General features: G+C 37.9%; 1 protein-coding gene across 10 annotated transcripts in view; it reads left to right on the top strand.

Annotated features, from left to right (window-relative positions):
• The window catches only part of ADAM11 (ADAM metallopeptidase domain 11), a 108,515-nt gene that overhangs the window by 32,223 nt on the left and 52,578 nt on the right, over nt 1-23,714 (top strand). For all 10 annotated transcript variants that reach the window (XR_005555195.1, XR_005555196.1, XM_039331564.1 and 7 more), the window contains 4 exons: nt 9,404-9,480; nt 14,321-14,387; nt 18,826-18,911; nt 19,482-19,548. Coding sequence is in view for 8 of the 10 variants with exons in the window: in XM_039331564.1 (XP_039187498.1) it covers nt 9,404-9,480; nt 14,321-14,387; nt 18,826-18,911; nt 19,482-19,548 (297 nt within the window). In the remaining 2 variants the exon portion in view is untranslated. The remainder of the gene's footprint in view (nt 1-9,403; nt 9,481-14,320; nt 14,388-18,825; nt 18,912-19,481; nt 19,549-23,714) is intronic.

The following is a 23,714-nucleotide window of genomic DNA, read 5'->3' on the forward strand; positions in this document are numbered from 1 at the left end:
TTTTCCCGCGCCAGCACCCGCGCATGCGCACGGCGCTGGCGACAGCCTGTCTGGTCCCGGGCAGCTTTGCACCTGCCCGGGACTGCCTGCAAACGCCCGAGCCGTTTGCAAGGCTCGGGACATAACAGTTCCCATTCTATTTCATTCTGAAAATCTCATTCTGGAATTATTTTCTTATGGCAAAAAATATACCCTCCCCAAAATAAGCTTCCCTATCCAAAGCCTTAGTCAGGTACTGTTTTTTTGTATGAACATGGAGCTGATCAATTAATTTCTACAAAATAAATAAAATGAGATCAGTAATTAAAGTCTTCTTCATAGGAACAGAAACTGATCAATTAAGAAATAATTCAGTGCTCTGAATAAAAAAACAACTAAACAAAACAAAAAGTGAAGAGGTGGAAACTGAAGTAAACTACTAATTTCATCAATGTAAGGAAAAGAGCTTGTGGTTTAATAATCATTATAGAATAAACTTAGTTATGGAAAAATGGAATTGCAGGATTATGTAGCATTACATTAACTACTATATGGATCTACCATTTAATTCTAAATCAGTCAATGAAAAGCAGAGCTTTGGCTGTGATAAAAGACTGAAATGTGGAAGGAATAGTAGAATATCCATTCCAGATTATTTTTATAGCTTATGATAATAAACTATTATATTTCTGCAGGTAAATATGTTTTATTTTAAAGTGGAAATTTCAAGGTTTGTAATTTTATATCATTTTTCTTTTTCTATGTGAAGATCGAAGCAGAAACATAATAAAGATGAATATAGCAAACTAAATGCTATGTTCAGTACATATATATAAACATGACTTCCCCCTTCAAGTTTAAATAATTTTAATAACATCATCTCCTTCTAAAATGCAAGAAACCTTCCAGGTCACTTTCTTGGTTTATTATTTGTATATCCCTTTTTATTATTAAGACATCAGCCAGTTTCTTTTATGTGCCCTGTGTAACATCTTCTTTCATTTCATTCTTGTAGCGTTTTATTTCTGAATTCTCTTTCAATCAGTCTCAGCCTTCTCCAGTAAATTGTTCCTCTTTCATAATGTCTTTTAAACATAGTCTATCTACAGAGGCAGACATTCTTAAAATTAATTTATATGTCCATTGTTCAAAACTACCCTTCAATATGTCCAGTGTTAAAATATTTTGCACCGTTCTCTTTTAATAAACCTTTAGTTCCTTCTAGTGTCCAACCTTCAAAATCCCACCCTATCATGTTTTTCTTTAGGTAATTCAAACAACAACATTTACCCATGGAAGGATTATTATAATTAATTCCAAAATCGTATTTCAAATTTAACTGGACTCTTAGTCCATTTATAAGTTTTCAAAATCAAAGTTCTAATTACCATTTTGCTGTTTATTTCTTTCCCACCCCAAACACACATTTTTAAGTCCTTAAACTTGTACATGAAAACCTTTTTCTCTAAGAATTGAAGGAAACTCACCTAGTGTTTTCAGACTTATTGATCCAAAGATTCCTAATCACTGAAAAGAGGTTATTAAGCAATTCTTGAAAGTGCTTAGAAAAAGAAGTATGCAAAACCAATCTCCTTTTAAAGAAACCAAACACATTTTGAGCAAGATATCCTTTCAGAGCCTTAAACCCATTATAGATTGCTGTTTTGCAGTCTTCTCATGAGAAGCAACTATCTGGAGCACTTGTGGGCAGTTTTTGTCCAGAGATCCAGTACTTGCCAGGTCTTCAACCTGCCTTGGTTATCCATTTCTTCCCCAAGGGTTGAAAGATATCATTGTTTATAATGTATATTCAAAAATGTTGGTTAAAATATGCATGATGAATTTATTTCTAATATTCCTGCTGGACTATGTATAACCCCAGTATTAAACTCCTGAACTCAAGTGCTATTTTAACATTTATTTTTTTTAAGCTTCCCAGAATAATCCAAAAGTTCATGACATATCAGTTTGTGAAATCAAATGACAAATAATTCATTAGTAAGAGAACTGTCAATACCAATCCTTGAAATTCTTTTATGCTCCCAACTTACCTTTTTTTTTCTTTTTCTGAGCAGTAAAATCCTGGGCTATTTTATTTCATTATGTTTGTCTCATGTCTGTGGGATATGCAACAAACATAAAAAGTGGGGGAATAGGGCTTTGATTACATCTTGCAACTACAATATTAACATTTTCCACACCCCTCCCATGGATGTCCTATCAGTTGGTAATCTATGCTGTCGTCCTATGAGTACTGAGGCTTTTCATGAGCTTTGCATCAGACTTTCTCCAAATATTTTTTGAAAATATTGAATATACTTTAACCATCCAATTTGTTTATATGATTGTATATGCTTTGGAGAAAAAGAAAGGGAGACTGTTTCAAGTTCTTCTCCTACTGTAGTCTTTATATCAACTCCTTATCATGACTCAATAGCAAAAAGAGTCACTATGTAAATTGAAAGTTGGAGTGACCTTTTTCCTCTGTCTAAATATATTGTAAATACCAATCAAAAGGAAGTGTTAAATTTGTTCTTTCTCATTGCAATATATTCTGAACTTGTCTTATCCTTCTTTTGTGTTGAACCTTCTATAGAGTTTTCTTAGAAATCACGTTTTTCAGCCCTTGAAATATTCTCATCACTTCATGCTGCAATTATCCTGTCTTCTTCAGGAAAAGGAATGAGCAAACCACAAGTCAGAACTAACCCTCATATTTGAGTAACATTCTTTTTTTTAGTTCTTATTTTTAGCCTTAGCCCTTCTCTATTATAAAGCCAAACATTGCATTAGTTCAATATGCTGCAGCAGCATTTTAGCAGGATTAAATCCGACCTAAGATTCAGTCCCAGAAGCTTTTTGTCTGTTGTCTACATTTCTGCCATTGTTCCAATCGCTCTAATGAACCATTTGATTCCACATTCCATTACCAAACCTCCCTGCCCTTAGCATGCTGCTGCTCTGCTTGTTTATGGGCATTCTCTGATATCATTTCAAATCCCAATAGTAAAGAACTTGTCCTCAGAACGCATGCAATCAGTGCTAATATGGACTGAAGGGAAAAATAACATTGTTTGCTTATGGAACTCTTTGTCACAAGCTGTATTGATAACTGCTGACAGAATGCTTTAAAAGGGAGTGGACTCATTTATTGAGGATACTCTATCAGCAATCAGCTTCCAGCCATATTTGCAGGCTTTTATAAAGGAACTTTTAGCTTTATATCATCAAAGGAACTTTTAATTTTATGTTATTTTAAGATGAATGCTAATTTAAAAAGGTGAGGAGAGAGAAAGAAGAAATGAAGCTGCCTTCTGACATGGAAGGCTATACTCAGTGAGAAATGCAACAGAACATTAAAAGCTTAAAGTGGTATTCCAATTTATGATTTCATGAATTTTATATTGAGCTTTAGCATAGTGAAAACCTTTACACCACATATAATTGGAACTTTGGAATTTACTCCCACAACTACTATTGGCTATCATCTTGAATGGGTTCAAAACAGGGTTGGAACTGATTCACAGAAATCATAAGGCTCAATGGCCATTAGCATTAATGACCATCCATCTGGGAGACTAGTGGGCTTCCTTATATAGTTGGTTGCCTACCGGTTAGCCACTGGTTGGCAACTGTGAGAACAGACTGATGAACTAGATGGGCCATGGGTCCAATTCAGCAGGTCACTCATGTTCCTATATTTCTGAATTCAATTTTTGTGCAGTAGGAACATATGTGTGTTGTTGACTAAAAGTGCCACTGAATTCCTGCCAGTTTCCTTTTCCTGACCAGGCTGCTGTGAAACTATGATTATGAACACGAACATTTTCAGGGAACTGGGTGGGAAATATATACGCAAAAGTTTGGGGTATATACAGACTGTGGAAGAAACTTAAAAAAAAACCTAATAAAAGCTGGAAGGGAAGCAAACATCTCCTTTGGCTAGACCTGCTGTTCTAAATACTGTATATATTTGCAAAGTGCAGTTCCCTAAGCCATTACATTGCAGATCTTGCAGTTCTAGTACATTCCAATAAGCACATAAGATATTGATATTTGTCTTATTAATGTTCAAGCAAAAGTGAAATCAGAGTGCTAGAGTGCAAAATGGTGGAAAGATCCAGATGCTAAGTAGCTGTCCCTATAAATCAGTGTTTCAGCTGCACTACTGCATAGAATATAGTAAATACTGTATTCATCCTCTGATCTGACACCAGAACTCATACTGCAAAAATCTTTGGAAAAAAAAGCAATCATAATATTGATTGTGTCAACATTATTCTGAACCTGCTTTGGTTAGTCCTTGCAGGTGGTCAGCTGTAGCAACTTAGTTCAACTTCATTCATTGAGCTTTCTGTTTCCTAAAGATCCACATTTTGGGGTATCTGACAAATGATCTGTAGTTTCCTGCAGTTCCAGGGAAGGCATGAGCTACACTGGGCCTTTATATAAATTGGTTGTGGTATCCAGAAATCACCTTCTATGTCTATCATCCTTTAATTTTTAAAAGTTAATGAAATTCAGAGTTGTGCAGATGACATTTATTTATTTATTAAAATTTATAGACCGCCCTACTCCCGCAAACTCCAGGCGGTTAACAATAAAAACACAACATTACATAACAAAACAAACAATACAATAACATTCATCCAGGGGTCAGATTTTATAAACCCCAGGCCTGCCAGAAAAGCCAGGCCTTAAGCAGCTTGCGGAAAACCAACAGGGTGGGAGCGGTCCTAATCTCTGGGGGGAGCTGATTCCAAGACGTGGGCACCATCACAGAGAAAGCCCTCCCCCACGGCCCCGCCAAATGGCACTGCTTGGCCGACGGGACCTGAAGGAGGCCCAGCCTGTGGGATCTAACCGGACGAAGGGAACTATGAGGTAGTAGGCAGTCTCGCAAATAATCTGGCCCTGAGCCATATAGAGCTTTAAAGGTAATAACCAACACCTTGAATTGGACCCGGAGACCAATAGGCAGCCAGTGCAGCTCACGGAGATAGGTGTAACGTGGGTGTACTGAGGAGCACCCACTATCACTCGCGCGGCTGCATTCTGGACCAACTGTAGTCTCCAAATACTTTTCAAGGGTAGCCCCATGTAGAGCACGTTGCAGTTGTCCAGACGTGAAGTGACAAGGGCATGAGTGACTGTAAGGAGACCCTCCCGGTCCAGGTAGGGTCGTAACTGGTGCAACAGACGAACTTGTGCAAAGGTCCTCCCAGCCACAGCCATCAAATGATGTTCCAATTTCAGCTGTGGATCAAGGAGGACACCCAAGTTGCGAACCCGCTCCGAAGGGGGTATATTTTCCCCTGCTAGAGTCAACACTGGACAGTTAACATGATCCTTGGGAGGCAACATCCAAAGCCACTCAGTCTTGTCGGGATTGAGCCTGAGTCTGTTAACCCCCATCCAGACCCTCACGGCTTCAAGGCAACGGCCCATCACATCAGCCACTTCACTGAGAGAGCTCGGGGAAGAGATAAATAGCTGGGTATCATCAGCATACTGATGAAACCTCACCCCGTGCTGTCTGATGATCTCATCCAGCGGCTTCATGTAAATGTTAAATAGGAGGGGGGAGAGGACCGACCCCTGCAGCACCCCACATTCAAGGGGCCTCGGGGTTGACCTCTGCCCCCCCACCAGTACCGATTGCTACCGGCCAGAGAGGTAGGAGGAGAACCACCATAAAATGGTGCTTCCCACTCCCACCCCTCCAAGTCGTTGCAAAAGGATACCATGATCAATGGTATCAAAAGCTGCTGAGAGGTCAAGTAGCACCAAGACAGAGGAATAACTCCTGTCTCGGGCCCGCCAGAGATCATCCATCAGCGCGACCAAAGCAGTTTCTGTGCTGAAGCCGGGCCTGAAGCCAGATTGAAAAGGGTCTAGGTAATCCGCTTCATCCAGAGACCGTCAGAGCTGGAGCGCCACCACTCTCTCTACAACCTTCCCCCAAAAGGGGAGATTGGAGACTGGGCGGAAGTTATTTAAATCAGCCGGGTCCAGGCTAGGCTTCTTGAGAAGGGGCCTCACAACCGCTTCCTTCAAGGGTTGCGGGAAAGACCCCTCCCTCAACGAAGCATTGATCAACACCTGGAGCCAGCCTCGTGTCACCTCCTTGGCGGCCGAGACCAACCAGGAAGGACATGGGTCCAATAAACAAGTGGAGGTGCTCATCGCTCCCATCGCTCTGTCAACATCCTCAGCAGTCACAGACTCAAATTCATCCCATAAAACTGGGCTAAGACCTGCCCCGGTCATCTCAGAAGGCCCTGCCCAATCGGAGTCTAGGTCTGTCCGAATCCGAGCGATTTTGTCTGACAGAAACTGCACAAATTCTTCCGCCCTACCCTGTAAGGGCTCCCCGGCTCCCTGAATGTTAAGTATTTATGATAGTTTATGATAGTAACTATTTATGATAGTTGCAACATGATGTGGTCATGTGGATTGCAATTTGTGACCTTCCTTACCAGCTTCCCACAAACAAACGTGGTAGGGAAGCCAACAGAGAAGATCACAAGCTGCTCTGGTAAGTCTCCCCCACCTGGCACCCTCCTTGAGTCTCGTGCTTGTATCATGCCAAGCTGGTGACTTGTGCATCCTCTCCAGCTGCAGTCACTTACTGGCCTACTTGCAAGTCCTCTGGGACTTTGACTTTGGTTGTCAGAAGCTGGCAGGAAATAGCAAGGAAGTGCTTGCCTGATGACACACAGTCCTCATTTAACCACAGCAACAGAAATGCAGGGATTGCTGTTGCTACGCAATGCAGTCAAGGACATTGTGCTTTATGCCCCCATCATTTAGCAACGGAAATTCTGGTCCCATTTCCTGTAGTAATTCAAAAACTATCTGCATCTCTTTCTCTAGTCAAAAATTGCCAAATATTCACACTCTTATTCCCAGAATTTCATATCATTCTGTTTTTTTCCCCAATTTCCCCCAAATACAGTTAGTCCTCCTTAATGACTAAATTTGGGATCAGCAAATCTATCATTATTAAATGGGACATCATGCAACTTCAATGCCTTATGATCTATTTTTTTTCTGTGGTTGTTAGGTTATTAAGTTAAACAAATCACTGTGGTTATTAATCAAGAAATCAGATGAACACAACTTGCAATTTTACAGCTGGCTTCTCCATTGAGTCTACTTGTTGGAAGTCATCTCTGAAGTGTGCAAATAATAATCATGTGACTTTGGCACTCTACAATGGTTGTAAGCACCATCAGTTGCGAACTGCCCAGATCTTGGATGCACGAATGGTGCAATGGATGCTGCAAGGACCAGTTGTAAAGTTATTTTTCAGGACTTCAAATAATTGCTTCATAGGGCATTTGTTAAACAGAAACTATCTGTATACTATATTCATTTGAATTCTTATAAGATTCAAGGGGAAAAAAAACATGAGATTTATCAGGTGATGATGGGGAGGTGAAATCCTATTCTCATCTTTTAATATATCATAGGCAGTTGTGAGTTGACTCTTATCCAAGCTGATTGTAAAAGCAGGATTTGAAAGTTGAGTAGTGAACTCATTGGTTAACCAAGATGGTTGAATGAAACTTTCGTGCAAAAAGATGTGTACTGTACGAAGATCAGAGTCACACGCAATCTAAACTAGCTGAAGAAGCTATGCTTGGCTCCACTAAAATATTGAGTTGAGCTCTAAGCCAAATGCAGGGTTTGGCTATTTCTTTCTGCATTGTGGATAGAATTATTACTTACATCAGTAAGAGAGGCTTTTTGAAGGCGATCCCACTGCAAGATGTTTAGTTACCTGATACTCAAGAGAAAGTCTTATCCTGTTGAGCTCTCAGTTGTTGAATGCTTTCCTCAGGGAGGAGAGCTAGTCTTACCAAGTTTTTAACTGTGGCTTGATTTAATTGGATTGATTTCATTATGCTGTTTTAAAATTTGACTTTAATTTTTATTTTAAGCCAACTTGAATATTCCTATCAAGAGAAGGGAATAGCTTAACAAACAAACAAGTAACAAGCAAGACATTAATAATTTGTTCTGCTTGGCGTTGGGTATTGTATCCTGCAAATAGTAAGTCAGAATTAACTGGAACCTATTTAGCAGCATAGAATTCAGGCCCATCAGGACTAAAAGCTAGGGATTTTTTGGGGTGGGGGGAGGGACTGCTATACCCTAACTAGTAAGAAGGGAATATTTTCTCTCACTATTCTGCTATTACTATTTTATTCAGGCTTGTTTGGGATTCCAGAAGCAGGAAGGATGTACCTGAGAAATCAGAGCTGTGCATTTTGCTAATCTTTGGGGCTTTGAGGTCTCCAGATTTTTCCCACTCCAGAGGTAAAACAGGTGGAGACACCTTTTTTCCAGGCTCCTGAAGTTTGAAGAGCTTGGAGCTGTGTGCTCTTTTGACTCTCACTTATACTCCCTGAGCCTGTGAAACCAGGGCAATCTACAATTAATCAGGGCAACATGCAATTTCTGATTGTCCTCATGCCATCTTTGCCATAGGTTAAGGTGTGATTTTAACCAGGGCAAGATTCATTTTGCTTTGTTCCATCACGATCCATTTTCTCTACTGTACAGGCACACAGCATCGACTCTTGGGACTGCAGCTACCCCAGTGGTTCCTTGTTCCTAGTTCATCCTCAGGCTGGAGCATGACACAACTGAAAAACCATAATGAAAGGCATATCTGAGGAAAAGCTGCCCTATGGGATTCTTTCTCCTTCCCTCCCTTCAAAGTTTTTATATCACTCCCTCATATAGATTCTGGGCACTTGACAAAATAAAAACATTGAGCATGAAATGTACTCCAAACCACAGCTCTTAGCCCTCAGAACAAAACCACAGATGGTTCCCAATGACCCTCAGTAAACAAATCCTGCTGAGAATGCCATTCTTCAGTGCCTTTTCAATGCCAGGAGCAGTCACTTCTGGGGGCCACATATTGTACATCAGGGAGGCCACTGCTATAGAGACCATCTTCTTGCCCACATATCTCACAACAGAACAGGAGCCAAAGGAGTCTTTCTTTAGTTGACCTCACAGGACAGGCAGAATAATTTTGAGCAAGTAAGGTAGTTCCTAATAAGTATTAATTCAATATTCTTCTCTTTAATATCAGATGTTCTGGGTATTATGGTTGTGAATTTAAATTAAATGATGGGGCATTCTGTATTTTTATAAAGGCATTTGTGTCTTTTGTCCTATATATGTGATGATTGCAATAAATTAATTTCTCACTGTATGCACATGAAAGGATAGAAAGGAGAGGAGAATTAAGTTTAAGAGGAAATATGTGTGATCACAGTTGGTTGCATAAACAGTTACAGAACAACTCTGTCACACTTAGGGCGCAATGTGCTTATTTGATATCACTGCAAATGAAGGCAAAAGTCAAAGAAGGCTCTGCCTTAATTTGTTTTTGTCCTTTTAGGTTATCCATCTGGCCCAAGTGAGTTTCCTCATCCCTGCCTTTGGTTTAACCTTCACTTTGGACCTTGAACTGAACCAGTAAGTATTTACTGCCAAAATGATTGTTCTTGTGATTCAAATGTAAGATTCCATTTTGATTGGATGATAAAGGAAGGGGAAAGAGTGGTTGGTTGGAGCCTCTCTGATAATTGGAGACAAAAAATATATTCAGCAAAATTATATATAGAACTCTAAATCTTGAGGAAATAGAAAATTACAAAGAATAAATAAGGAAGTAGTAAAAGATGTCCACATTTTAAAAAGAAATAAATCTTGTCCATAGAAAGTTATTTCAATACTAAACTAGGATTCTTCTTTATGATAAACTGCTTTTTACAGTACAATAGAGAATATTTCAGTGTATATTTTCAACATACACCATAAAATGCTTTCATGTAAAAGGATTAAGAATATTGAACAGCAGAATTGTAAAAAACTTGAAATGTTAGAGATTTGCTATCAGAATATAATAAATAATGCTGGCTAGCTAGTATATGTTAGTTTATATGTGATAGCAGGACTTATAGTGGCCAGAGCCCCAGATTGCTTAGAGTCACATAGGAAATCTTGTCATTCTGTAAGGTGCATTTGTTCATTACCATAATGGTCTCAACATCTTTTTTTTTTTAAAAAAAAATGAATTCTGATCACAGAGAAAATAGACTCTTAGGAACTCTGTTATGGAAAACTGAGTAACTGGGTTAATACACCATGCTAAACCCTAAATATTTTGTTAGGGTCAGGTTTCAAATATAGGTGGTCCCAGCTGTTGTGATTTATAAATCATGGATTATAGCATAAGCCATTGTGGCATGTTTAGTAAATTGTTATCAAATTGTCCATTCCACATGTCCAGTGTAACAACCAATTAAGTAAGATAACAAAAAATATACTGTCAGCAATTTTCATCAAATTGAAATAGTAAACAATTATTGTAAAAGCTGCAGGTTATGTATGTTTTTATAGTTTAATCTGATCCATTTGTTTATTTTGCTGTGGGTTTTTTTTAATTCTGTAAGCCAAGGAGAATCACCTGTGAGATTCACTATATCTAATGTCTATTAAAAAGTGACAGCCAATTTATAATGGATAAGTTCATCAATGAGTCTTAGTTCTAATAGCAAAATATTCAGGAGAAGTATATCTCTGCTGGGGCAAATTCTGGGGCAAATTGCAAGAAATTCTTGTGAACCTGTCCTTCCCCAAATGTATAAACAGTAAATTGAATTAGCTGGATCTAATCATACAAAATATGTTTCATTCAAATAATTCTTCAGGCATATAAATAAGCAGAAATGGATAAATTAACCTCTTTGATTACCCAAAAAATACCTATATTAATGACTGTCTGGAAACCCCTTAGAGACTTTTTGCATGAAACAGAAAAAATGCATTCATGATTTGTGGTTTTGATGATTAGAAAGAACTGGATAATAGAAAAACATTAGCTTTTTTGGAATCATAGAGTAAGAGAATATTGTTACTATATTTATATCAGCTGCAGAGGAAATTGGATGCTTCTTTCTATTTCTTTTGGTTTTCTCTTTATGCACATTTTCCTCTTTTTAATTCTTTTTCTTTCTGCTTCTTTTACTCTTTATTAGTTTGTGTTAGCTTTTAAGTTCTTTGCAAAACTTTTAATGATAGATACATGATAGAGAAATGGACAGACAGACAGACAGATAGATATAGATAGATAGATAATGGAACAATAGTTATTTGGGTAATTTTTTGAATATTTTAATCCCATGATACCTTAAAGAGGAATTAATGTATTAAGGTATAAATTTTCATCAGCTGTGAGATATTATGTCAAGTAGCAGATTTACATATATAAGAGTAGACAAAATAATAGAAAAATGTAATCTCCTTTTCAGGCAGGAGATAGTCTGTAATTATCTACAAATATGTTAAATTATTACAGACTCTATCTCATAGTGACCATTTAGAGTGCAATAATTTGTTTTAATTTGTTAATAAACAATAATGAGATTGAATGACATTGTTATCTCAGTTCAAATATTTGTTTTAAAAAACTGCATATGGAAGAAGCAGTGTTAACTTAGATTATACATCATGTTCTTCTCTCCCAAAAAAAGAGACCAAGATCTCATGAATGGATTGCAGTATGGGAGATGTGAAATTTTCAACATGGGAGTTCTTGTATATATCAATCTCTCCCAATGTGGTGTCTTCCAGTGTGTAGATTTCCAACACTCTTAATTCTCAAATATCTTGTGGGCATATTGGGTGGGAGTTATTAGAACTGAAATTTAGGGCTACTCTATTGGCAAAAGCTAAGGTAGTAATAGGCAAATTCACAAGCATGTATGTGGGTGCGTACTTTTTCTTTACATATGGTTGTGACAGAGTGTGACAGGATAGGAGTTATAGTGTGTTGATTTTGTATTTCTGATGGCAAGCCAAAATATGTGCAGCAAATGTGTAAGGAGATGTGCTTGTCTTCCTGTTTGTTTATGTAGGTGGGTATGCCTATGTTTACGTGATAAGACTAAATGCTTGTTATGAGTGGAAAAGGCCACTGCAGTCATACCAGCTCTATCCCATCTGCTTTTATTAAACAATTATGAACATAGCTAAAAAAATGAAAATGGAGATTTTAGTTCCAGGCAATGTTCTATATGTATTGATTATGCTGGTCTATGGCTGTAATAGAGAATTGTTTTAATTTATATATATTGATAATTGTGCTAATTAAAATATTGAGATATGGAAGGGGCAACACTGAGTTTAATTTCTAAAAAGGAGTTTCGGTACTAAAGTATGTATCTCCTGCATATGCCTTGCTCTTTGTCTCTGATGAATTCAGAGACATTATAATTATATAACGATGAGAGAAAGTCACTCTGTACTTGCTTAGTGACATTACACTTATTATTTATAACTTCCAGAGCTGTCTTGTCAATGAAAAACAGTTTTATTGTTTATGCTGTAGTCAAATTTCAGTTCCCTCTATCTCAGAAACTATTTTACAGTATTCCATTAGTAATTGTCAGAGGTTTTTTTTAATATGTGGTTGCAGGTGCACACATGTGAAACAATGCAAGCAAATGATTGACTATGACACCATATTTGGCATAAATTTGCTCATTTTGGGCATGTGATTATAGTCATAATTAATTCCACTCAGTTCCCAGTGTTTGTACATTTATTATTACTAGTTTAAATTTACTAACTAACTTCAGGGGGCTCCTGAAAGTATGATTATGTGCATAATGTATATCAATATATGAGCTTCTATGTACATATTGCAAGTTTAAATAGAACATAAATAAGGTGTGGCTATGAGAAACCAGAGTTTTTTTTCACGCAGTGATTTATTATTATTATATGAATCATACAATATTGTAAAGATATTTGGCTTTTTTCATACTAGCTCCTAAATTATGTGTAAATATATATCTGGGGTGAATATAGTTTGAAGCACTATGTCTGAAAGGTATGATTAGGTGAGTGCCTTTGAATATTTAATAAGGCATCTGGAAACATTTCTGCTCTATCCTGAAAATAAATTAAGTTGAGGTTAGGCACTAGATCACTGTAAGATGAGGTTGCTGATGATGAGTTTTAGTCTGTAACTAGATATGATGTGGTAAATGAGCAGGTTAGGTAACTGAGTTTCACCCTTAGACTGTGCCTGCTTTTACCCAGGAGTCCAGATGTCCTGAAAAATGACCTGAGCAAAGCTCAGTGTTCATTTTCAGTGTTGGAATTTGCCTGGGTACCACAGAACTGAAGAGAAGTATGCAGAGGTATTTGCCAGGGACTAACAGCTGCTGGGTTACATTGAGCCTTTCCTCCCCTTTTCTAGGGAGTTTGAAGACCCTTTTTATGAGTGTACAGCTCTTCCAAATACAATAGTTAAAAAGCTTGAACAAGTCTAGGATAAATAATTATAGTGCATCTGGGAAGAATGTTTCTAGAATGCTGCGAATGGATGGATTTCAATCATGAGATCCACATATCTGTATTGAGGAAAGGCAAGCTTTGCTATTTCCCAATCTAGATTGACCAAGCAATGAATCCTGGTTGTTGGCATCCATTGCTTTTTCACCCAAGGAATCTTCTGTGGCAAGTCTTTGCAGAGAAGGTCTGTCTTCAGAAACTAAGCTACGAGATCCTAGAAGTAACACAATGTAGGAATCATTTGGACTAGTAGTTCTCAACCTTTTTAATGCCGCGACCCCCAACCGGTCGTAAGTCGAGGACTAAACAGGTCATAAGTCGAGGACTAAACTGGTCATAAGTCGAGGACTAACCAACTGGGAGTGCCGTGCATGTGTGGTGCCGCCCCCTGCGCCGGCTGAGGTGTAGCTGGCAAGCGGCAGAGACGGAGCAGGCCGACCACCGGCTGGGCCACCAGCTGACCCAGCCCAAGGGAGGTAAGGCACCCACCGGAAAAGGGGAAAAAAAATGGCAGACAGCCTTGCTTGGCGACCCCCATGAAATGGTCGATCGACCCCAAATGGGGTCGCGACCCATAGGTTGAGAACCGCTGATTTAGACCAACAGCAAGAGTTTGTTCATGCACATCCAGAGAGCTCACAATGTAGCACATTCTTTGTATGATAAAGCCCCCAACACAATAGTCATTCAAGAAATTTCTCATCACATGAACCCATACAACTGACATGACTGTCAACTAGAGGGTAGTTTAGAGCAGTCATACTAAGCAAAGGAGAGTGAGTAAACAGGGATAGGATCAGTCACACAGAAGAAATGACAAAGGTTTTGGTGTCCTCAATCCTGTTAATTTTATAAGAATGGATTAGGAAAACAGGAGAATATGAAGCAGATTTGATGTCAAACATGGATGAAAGTGTTTATATAACTTTCAATATTTTTTTTCTCCCATCAGCCATCTGCTGTCCTTAAATTATGTAGAACGTCATTTTGAACATGATGGAAATGCCAGCCACACCATGGTAAGGAAACTAAAGATCTATATCTATATTGTTTGACTTAATATTTAAATAAGTGTAGAGCGCATCAGGAGAGAGAGAGATTGAGAGATTGATTGAATGATTGAGAGAGAACCTTGTCACAAGACCTTGACCTGTATTTATTTCAGGCTAATTCTCTGATCTGTTAAACATGAAAAAACTAGCTGGGTGGGGCAGCGGGAAGATTGTGGATGGGAGGAATGCTGGTTGTATTTTGCAGCTGCCAGAGCAAAGATGTAGATTGGAGATGCTGAGTCTGAAAAAGAATGAATGGATGATCCAGAAATAGCCCTGTTCTCCCTACAAAAGGAAGCCTCATAAGTAGAGCATCAATAATACTAAGTGCTTGCTAAGTGGTTGGTCACACACAGCCTCCCAAGCAGCTGCAGCCAATCCTCGAGTCCATCCATTTTATTTCCCTGCTTTGCCAGGAGCGATGGCTTTCCCCATTCTTCTCTGAGCTAACCTGAACCATGCTGTTTTCTATAAATAGACACGAGAGGGAGGTGGCTGCTTGCTCATGCCTATCATTCTGCAACAACCTTGAACACAATAGGCAGTGCAGGGACACTTGTGAATTGTTTCACAGAAAGACATAAGCAGGCGAAAGAAGGTCAGCAGACAGGCATGCCTCTACACAGAGGGTATAGCTAGGTATTGATGTGCCAATGTCATTTCAAGTATTGTTTAGTGTTCGTTGCTGTTATTGTTCAAGTGCAGGATTATCCACACCGACTTTACATTTTAAATGCCATGCTTCTTTGAGCTGTACATTCCAAATCACCAAGTTATTCCTGAAAGATAACACTCGGCCCTCTGTCACTCTCCAACTATGTTGAACTATTGTTCCTATTAAAATTAAGTAATGCTGAGTATGATAGCAGTCATAGTCCAACATACCTGGAGGGTACTGAATGGTAGAAAGCTAGAACATCTGGAATCCATATTTGGAGAGTGGAAAGTGGTGGAAAGTCTTATGAGAGTCTGTCTGTGTGCATACATTCTGATTTATTCTCTGGTCATCTCTTGCCTTGGTTTCTTTAATTTTCTCCTTTCAGCTTTTTCACCATAATTTCAGAAGACTAGCTAATTTCCTTAGTCCTCTGCCTGAGGTCTGTGTAGTTTGTACCTCTACATATGATAATCCTTTCTTCTGTTATCTCCGCAAAAGCTGAAATATCAAGATCTGAATTATCCAGGACGGGGGAAAACAGTTCACATTCATTTGAGATGGTCATGCAATCCACACATATAGAGAACATGTGAAAATGTTTTCTTTAATGGATGTCAGGATCAGATTTTATGATACTTTAGAGGCCATGAACATAAGAAAGGTGTTCAAGGAATTTGAAGTGATCGTTCAACAGCATACCTGACTGAGCAGACATTATGATAACCTGATCATAGTTTTTTCTGCTATGATGAGAAGTAGTATGCTTTCAAGTTTGTATTAAATGTGCAAATTATCATATGCGAATTTTAGGCAACTTTGAAAATTTTGTTCTCTTTTTGGTTTTACAAAGATATGTAAGTATAACTGTGTAAAATACAACAAAGAAATCGAATTTCAAGACTCTTCTTCAACTTTACCTTGCTGTTTTGTTGTCACTTTTTCCATGCCTGTTTACTTTTTATATTAGAGCAGTAGTAGTATTTATTTATTTGGTTAATGATTAACTAATTTAAAATAGCAATTACAAAATGAAACAAATTAAATTTAATTTGAAGTTTATTTAGCATATACTAAAACAGGGCTTTTTAACCAGTGATACGGGTATCACCTGTGATACATTGGCACCTGGCAGGTGGTACATGACTATCCTAGAAAAGTGGTAGCGGGAGACGGGAATGAGCTGAACCGGTGGCAGCACTGCACAAGCCTGAGCGAGAGATGGCTGGAATTGCAGGGCTGTCAGGGCTCAGCAGAAACGCCAGGATCAGTGCCGCTTTCCAGCTGATTGGCACTTCTTCGGGGCTGTCAGGGCTCTGTGGAAGTGCCAGGATCAGCGCCAGGCTCCAGATGGAACTCAGCGCTGATCCTGGCACTTGTGCTGAAACCAGAAGAAGCGCCGATCAGCTGGAATGTTGCAGCATCTCCAGGGTCTTGTGATTTACATTCAGATGCTTGGCAACTGATTCATATTTATGATGGTTACAGTGTCCCAGGATCATGTGAAGTGATCAAAACCTGCTGCAACCATCCAGCAGACAGGGGGAATAAAAACCAAACACCCCCCACCCCACCCCCACTGCCAATCCTCAACAGAAATGCTCACAACAATGAAAACCTCGGACAGGAGGAAGAGCCGCGGCCAGGCGGGCAGGCAGGTGTCTTGCTTGGCTGTGGCTTGGGGGGCACTTTTTTCAGTGCCATTGTAACCTAGAACAGTCACTAAGCGAACTGTTGTAAGTCGAGGACTACCTGTACTTTATCACTTCCCCCCCCCTTTTTTTTTTGGTCATCAAGTTTTTGACACCTTGCTAGGCGACTGGTGGTACTCGGATGTTGCCATAGCCTAAAAGTGGTACAATGGGTGAAAAGGTTGAAAAGCCCTGTACTAAAAGACAAACCACACATTACATCTACACTTCTACTGCTGTAATAATGTTACATCCAAATAATGATAATTTAATTTTTTAAAAAACAATTTCTTTTAATTATGTTAGAGCAAGTTCTGAAAAAAAAGCTATCTAAAATAGTAGCATGCAAAAAAGCAAAGGGTGTGATCTTTTAAAAATAATTTTAAAAAACTAAACCTAATGCCAGAAAAATACAACTGAACACTCACACAACTCTGATATAACAAAATGTAAGTCAATACATTTGTTTACTTTATCCCCAGGAGGAGCCATTATCCAATAGCAAAGCGTACCCATTTGCATTTGGAAGGCCTCAAGTTCAGTTTATTGCTTATTTTCATAGTAATTTTATTAAAAATTATAGTAACAGAAAAACTGCAAACTAAAAAAGGAAAAAAAATTAGATACAAAAAAATAGAAAAACAGAAAAGAAAAAAATAAGAATATATTAAAGAAAAAAATATATAGAAGGGAATGACTTCCTTCTTTATCACAAGCATAAACAATTTTAATAACTTATTAAAGGTAAAGGTAAAGATTTCTCCTGTCCCAGTCAGATCTGATTATTGGGGGGGGGGCAGTGCTTATCTCTGTTTCTTAGCTGAGGGAACCAGTGTTATCTTAAAAGATTTCTGTGATCATGACTATATACTGAGGCGCACAGAACGCTGTTACCTTCCCAACAAAGTGGTATCTATTTATCTACTTGCATTTGCATGCTTTCAAACTGATAGATGGGCAGGAGCTGGGGCAAATAATGGGAGTCACCTGTCATGCAGGACTCAGGTCTCGAACCCAGGTCGTATACGTCTAGCACCCCCAATAACTTTTATTTCTATCTTTCTGATGTTTAGTCACTTCAAATAGTGCCCTAGAAGTTTATTTCTTTTCATTTTTTTCTTTGTTCTCTCTCATAAAATTTTTCAAACCTTCATAAAATATTTATCTTGCTTACTCTCTTGGTTTGTTATTTGTATATCCCTTTTAATTATGAAGACATCAACTAGTTTCTTTTATATGTCCATGTAACATCTTTTTTCCATTCATTCTTATAGCCTGTTATTTTTAAACCCACTTTCAAATTGATCTCAGTATTGTCTGATAAAACTTGTTCCTCTTCTATAACATCTTGTAAATAAAGTCTATTTATAGAGGCAGTCATTGTTAAATTAACTTCTGGGTCCATTGTTTAAAAATATCCTTCAAAATGTCCAATGTTAAAATATTTTGCTCTATTCTACTGTATTTGTAAGTCAAATTTAAGTATTCTTCTCCTTTAATTGTAATCTTATTTGCTTCTAGTTTGTTTAGTGCCTATTTTTTAAAATCTTACGTTTAAAAAATAAAATAAAAACAAAAATATTTTCCTAGGGGAATTTTTTTTAATAATTAATTCCAAACTCTTATTTCAAATTTATCTGGACTCTTAGTTCATTTGTAAGTTTCTAAATAATGCTTTGGCTCCTTGTTTCCTATAGTTTTTAAGTCCTTAAACTTGTAATTAAACTTCTTTCTTTATTTTTTCTCAAAAAAATGTTCCCATTTTTCCTGCTCTGTCGGATACTCTGTTTCTCTCATCCTCCAATAAACTGACTACACATACTTTCTTCTACCCATCTTTTGAATGAGTGATAATATCAACGACTATTTTCTACAGACTCCCTTCTTGTTTCTGGAGTAGCATAAAGAATCTGAATGATAGTGCTGTGGTAGGGAAGGTTTGATTTATCCTTGCTGGTTGATTGCTTATTTTTGCTTCTTGTATTGAAGAACAAGCCAATTTGCATTAGAAGAATTTAAGCAGATAAAAGAAAACATGATGTTTTTACATCTCTTTTAGGGAACAAGTGAGCACTGTTACTATCAAGGCAATCTCCGTGGAGAAGCAAACTCTTTTGTGGCTTTATCTACCTGCCATGGCCTACAGTGAGTAAGGAACTGTGAAATAGGAAAAGGAAACATGGCAAAGAAAGCCAGGTTTCCATCAAGGCAAAGTCACTGTGGTTGTGTTGTATTTTTTTTAATTGGCTGTGTCGATATCCTTTATAGATGAAGAATTAATTTAGACATTTAAAAATAATAATTCTGATCATAAATATTTTTAAAATAATAATTCTGATCAATCAGAAACTAGATTAAAGTTGCTACTCCATTGCTGAGTGGGTTTGGGGATGCTGTAACTGGTTTCTGTGACATTGAAGGCCAGTTTAGCACCTGGTAATCATATTTCCTAATAATTCTTAAGGGGTTGTAATCTGCACATAGACATTTCTTGGTCCATATTCTGTTTTATTTTCTTGAGTGAGAGTAAGAAATGTCTATTATGATTGCTTCATGGAAATGCTTAACATGCAACTGTTTAGAAACCTGTAACTTTGTCCTAAGGAAGTTACTGATGTCTGCCTGAATATTGTTTCTTAATTTTTTCCTCCTAATGTAAATATAGTTGCTTTAGTGTTTTATGTAACCTCTTCGTATTTCTTTGCACTTCTTCAGTGGTGTTTTCTCTGATGGAAAAGATGCGTACCTCCTGAAGCCTCATGATTCACTTGAACATCAAGCGGTAAGGAAAGCCTGGCCCGGGCTGTAATTCCATCACTGCCATGGAGATACCTCACTTGTGTTTCATCCCCAGAGGTGAAAGGAAGTTCGTATTGGCTTCCTTCCCTCCTGTAAACTTCTGTAGATATTGGGAGTCTGTTCTAAGACAGGATCAGTGTCAAAGTGAGGTGTCCGGGCAAAATTACTGGCACTGAATTGCAGAGGCCTGGATTCAAATTTCTCTTCAGCTAGAAAGCTCACTTGACCAACCAACATCACTAGGTTGTTCCTAGGATAAAAGATAACCATTACAAGATGCACAGTTGCTTTGATCAGTAGTGACATATAAGAATAATACACATACATTCTATTTAGGCTTTCTTGGCATGGTAACAGAAAGAAAGAAAAATGCCACCTTTAAAACTGCAAGGCCAGACCCATGCAGGGCTAATTAACTCCAACCTTTATCAAGAAATTGTCGTGTGTTTTATTTTTCTCAACACTTTTGTTGAGAAAAATACTATACTACAATCAATGTATTGATTTCAAAATGTGCCTTTCTTTCTCCCTAAGGGATAGGGAGGCTATTATGGCTGCAAATCTTCCAGAAATTGCTAAAGAAAATATCATATTCAGATTCTAAAAATTCTCCAATACAGAGCATATCATATCAGGTTCCAAAGAAATTGGGATCATTTTCTATGGTGCTAAATGGCTTAGGTAACTTCTAAATCTGCTTCTCCCCACAAGTTGGCCTAATGTATTTCCAGCATCCATTCTTTTGTAAAAGCCTGGATAAGGAGTTTCCCAGGGTGCTTCTTTTGAATGTTGTTACCATAGCAGCAAAGGAAAGAAGATTCCATGTTTTTTTTTCCCCCAGAGAAACTGCTTCCTCTACCTTTTTACTTCTTATCTGCCCCAATTTGCATAGATGTTTTACTATTGCTTTATTCCAAACAATCATTTTAGAGATTGCTAGATGAAAAACATGGTTGGGGAAACTTACAATATTTTGCTCAAAAAGTATTAGAGGAAAAAGAAATTGAGATAACATAAACATAAACTTCAGCTTAACATAGGAGGAAGAAACTGATTTTCAGCTTAGGATGTTTTAATATTGTAATAGATGAACCAATAAGAAAGAAACAATTTTTAAGCATGAACAGGGTGTTATTCAGTCTTGAATAACAGTAACACTTTGATGCACATGGCACATGGAGAATCTTTTCATCAGTCTAGAAACAGTTCAAAAACTGTGAGATCTCACAATATTGGCTAAGAGAGAACTGACTCATGCTTCTTTTGGCTTTATACCAGTTTATCCAAAATTGGGGCAAAGCTGATGTTTTCTTCTGCAAAGTTTCAGATATCTAGAACATGTAAATACTTTGATCTCTCATAATGGTATTTTTGCTTCCACCCTTTGATTATTCCTGCGCTATATGTGGATGCAATTAATTCACAGGTCCTTTAAGAGAGAAGATGGCTTAGTAGCTTTGTGGCTTTCATAACACATCACAGGGGTAGTTTTGCACATATTGAACATAAAACAAGAGCAAGAACATGAGTAGTGATGCTAACAGTTATTTCCTTTCTCCTTTGTGTGGAGTAGAGGTGAAAGGATTTTAAATGGATCAGTGGTAGTTCAGGATAAAGCCCTGATTGACTTCTAGGGGTGTTTTTGTTTGTCTCTACCCATACCCTTATAATTTTTGAAAGTTTTTTTTTATTATATAAGCTTTTCCAGATAATATAAAGAGAAATAACAAAAGAATAAAGAATACAAAAAGCAAAGTAGAAGATAAACATAAGCAAAAATATAACAACAACAACAACAACAACAAAAACAACTTTTAGTAATGCATTCCCTCATTCTTTTCCACTTATTTTCCAACTGCTAACCACTACCTAGATATTTTGCTATAAACTTGAACATAAAACGGTGGAGGTTATTATTAGTACCTAAGACATTTAAGTTACTATTTTAAATTTATCCTTTAACTCTTTTCCCAGAAAACATTCCACATGTCTGAATTTACCTTGGCTGTGATTTTTATAATGGAGCCATTCCTGCTTGAATTTATTTATTCAATTTATATAACTGCCCATCTAACATAGGTAACTCAAGGTAATAAAATACCTTTGCAATAAAATACATATGAAAAAATAAAAATGAAAAATGTCACATGTGTAGGGTCCTGGTCCTGGGCACAAAACTAAGTTTTCAAGTCCTTATGGAAGGGCACAAGGATGGAGGCCAATCTAATCTCAAGGGGAAAGGTATTTCAAAGGGCGAGACCCATAGTAGAAAAGGCTCTCCTTCTGAACCCCGTTAGGCAACATCCTAGCTGACAGTATCCAGAGCATGCCCCTCTTGCTGGATCAAACAGGATGGTAGAGACAATTGGGAAATGATAAGTAATCCAGTTCCTTGGTCTGAGGTTAGAAATGGTGCCATTTGGAATAAAAAATTCATCTTGGGATGCGTTTAGGATTCTGAGGTAGGCAGGCTGGCTTCAAGCCACTCGCCAATAAGGAATGTAGAAGGGAAGGGAATAGTAAATATTGTAACTGAGAGACATGACAGAGAAAGAAAAAAGAGCCAAAGAAAAATACAGATAGTCTTCAACAGTTCATTTAGTGACCATTAGAATTTACAACATCACTGAAAAAAAAGACCATTTTCACACTTACGACCATTGCAGCATTTTAATGGCCACATTATCAAAATCCAGACTTTTGGCAGCTCACCACATTCACTTAACAATCATGTTACTATCTTAGCAATTGCAGTGATTCACTTAACAACTGTGGCAAGAATAGTTGTAAAAAGTGGCAAAAATTATTTTACAAATGTCTCACGTAGCAACAGAAATGTTGGGCTCAATTATCGTCCTAAATCGAGGACTAACTATAAAGCTAGAAAAATTAGAGACTGGTGGATGGAAATGCATAGTTGAAAAAAAGACAAGAGAACAATCAAAGAGAGCTTTGTAGCAGAACATTTGCTTTATATGTGGATATTCCACGTTCTTTCCCTGTCACCCATGTTAAAAGATTTATGAATGATCAGGAAGATTTAAGACCTTGAAGAGCTGTCAGAATATGTGACAGTAGTTGTAATTTGATGCAGTTTGGATCTATGAGGTTCTGAAAAATAAAATAATGCTATGTAGTATAGATGTAATGGACTAGCGTGGCAGGCAGAGACCAATGTGGTGGGGGGGGGGAGGAAGAAATTAGCTAAGGGATGGAATACTGAAAATTGAAAAGTATGTCATACATAGAGGGGAAGTCCGAAAAATGGGATTGTAGAAAAATGAGGCAGTAGCAATCTTTCTTGTACACAGAGAAACATGAAAAGGGGGGGGAAAAAAAGCAGTTTTCCACTATGTGATTAAAAAAAACAAGTGCTGTCTAAAGTGGAGAAATTCAGAGAGCAGACTAAGAGGAGATGGCCAGAGAAAGAGGTGATTAATTGCTAATAGGGACCTTTCTACACCACCATGGATTCTATTCCCCAATCCTTCAAAAGCAGCCTGGAGCTGATTTGCAGTAATTTTCACTTCTACTGAATTCAAAATGCTGAACACAGCATGAGCCAATCAGTTCTTCCTACCAATTATCCTGTAGGTCAGGGCTTTTCAACCTTTTCACAGATTGTATCACTTTTAGGACATAACAATATTCAAGTACCACCAGTGCTTAGCAAGGTGTCAAAAATTTGATGACTAAAAAAAAAAAGGGGGGGGGATTTTGGGTTTTACTGATTGGATTCATTTGTTGTTATAGAAATGGCTAATTTATACTATTATGGAAAAGTAAAAAGTTGAGGTTCAATGTTAATGCTTCCTTCTACTGCAACAGAGGAAGTCGGAAGTCAATGCCTTTTCTTTTTCCCTTCTCCCCCTCACTTTCCCCCCCTTCTTTCTCCCTACTGTGTCCTACTATTTGCTTTTGTATTTTATTCCATAATCTAATAAAATGTTACAAACTGGAAAAAAAAGGAAAATACCGGTTTTAATTTCTTCAGTGGCGGTTCCTTTGCTCTCTGGCCATGTGGGGGACCCCTGGCGGTGCAGGCTGCCCAGAGCCCTGGGCAGTGGAGGGCAAGCGCCCAGCTCAGCCCAGCCTTCCCCAAGGGGGTGCCCGGCTGGGCTTACCTTCTCCTGAGGCTGTTGCTGCTTA

The sequence above is a fragment of the Crotalus tigris genome, unplaced genomic scaffold (assembly GCF_016545835.1).
Source record: "Crotalus tigris isolate CLP2741 ecotype Arizona unplaced genomic scaffold, ASM1654583v1 scf7180000024437.13266115, whole genome shotgun sequence".
Lineage (NCBI taxonomy): Eukaryota > Metazoa > Chordata > Lepidosauria > Squamata > Viperidae > Crotalus > Crotalus tigris.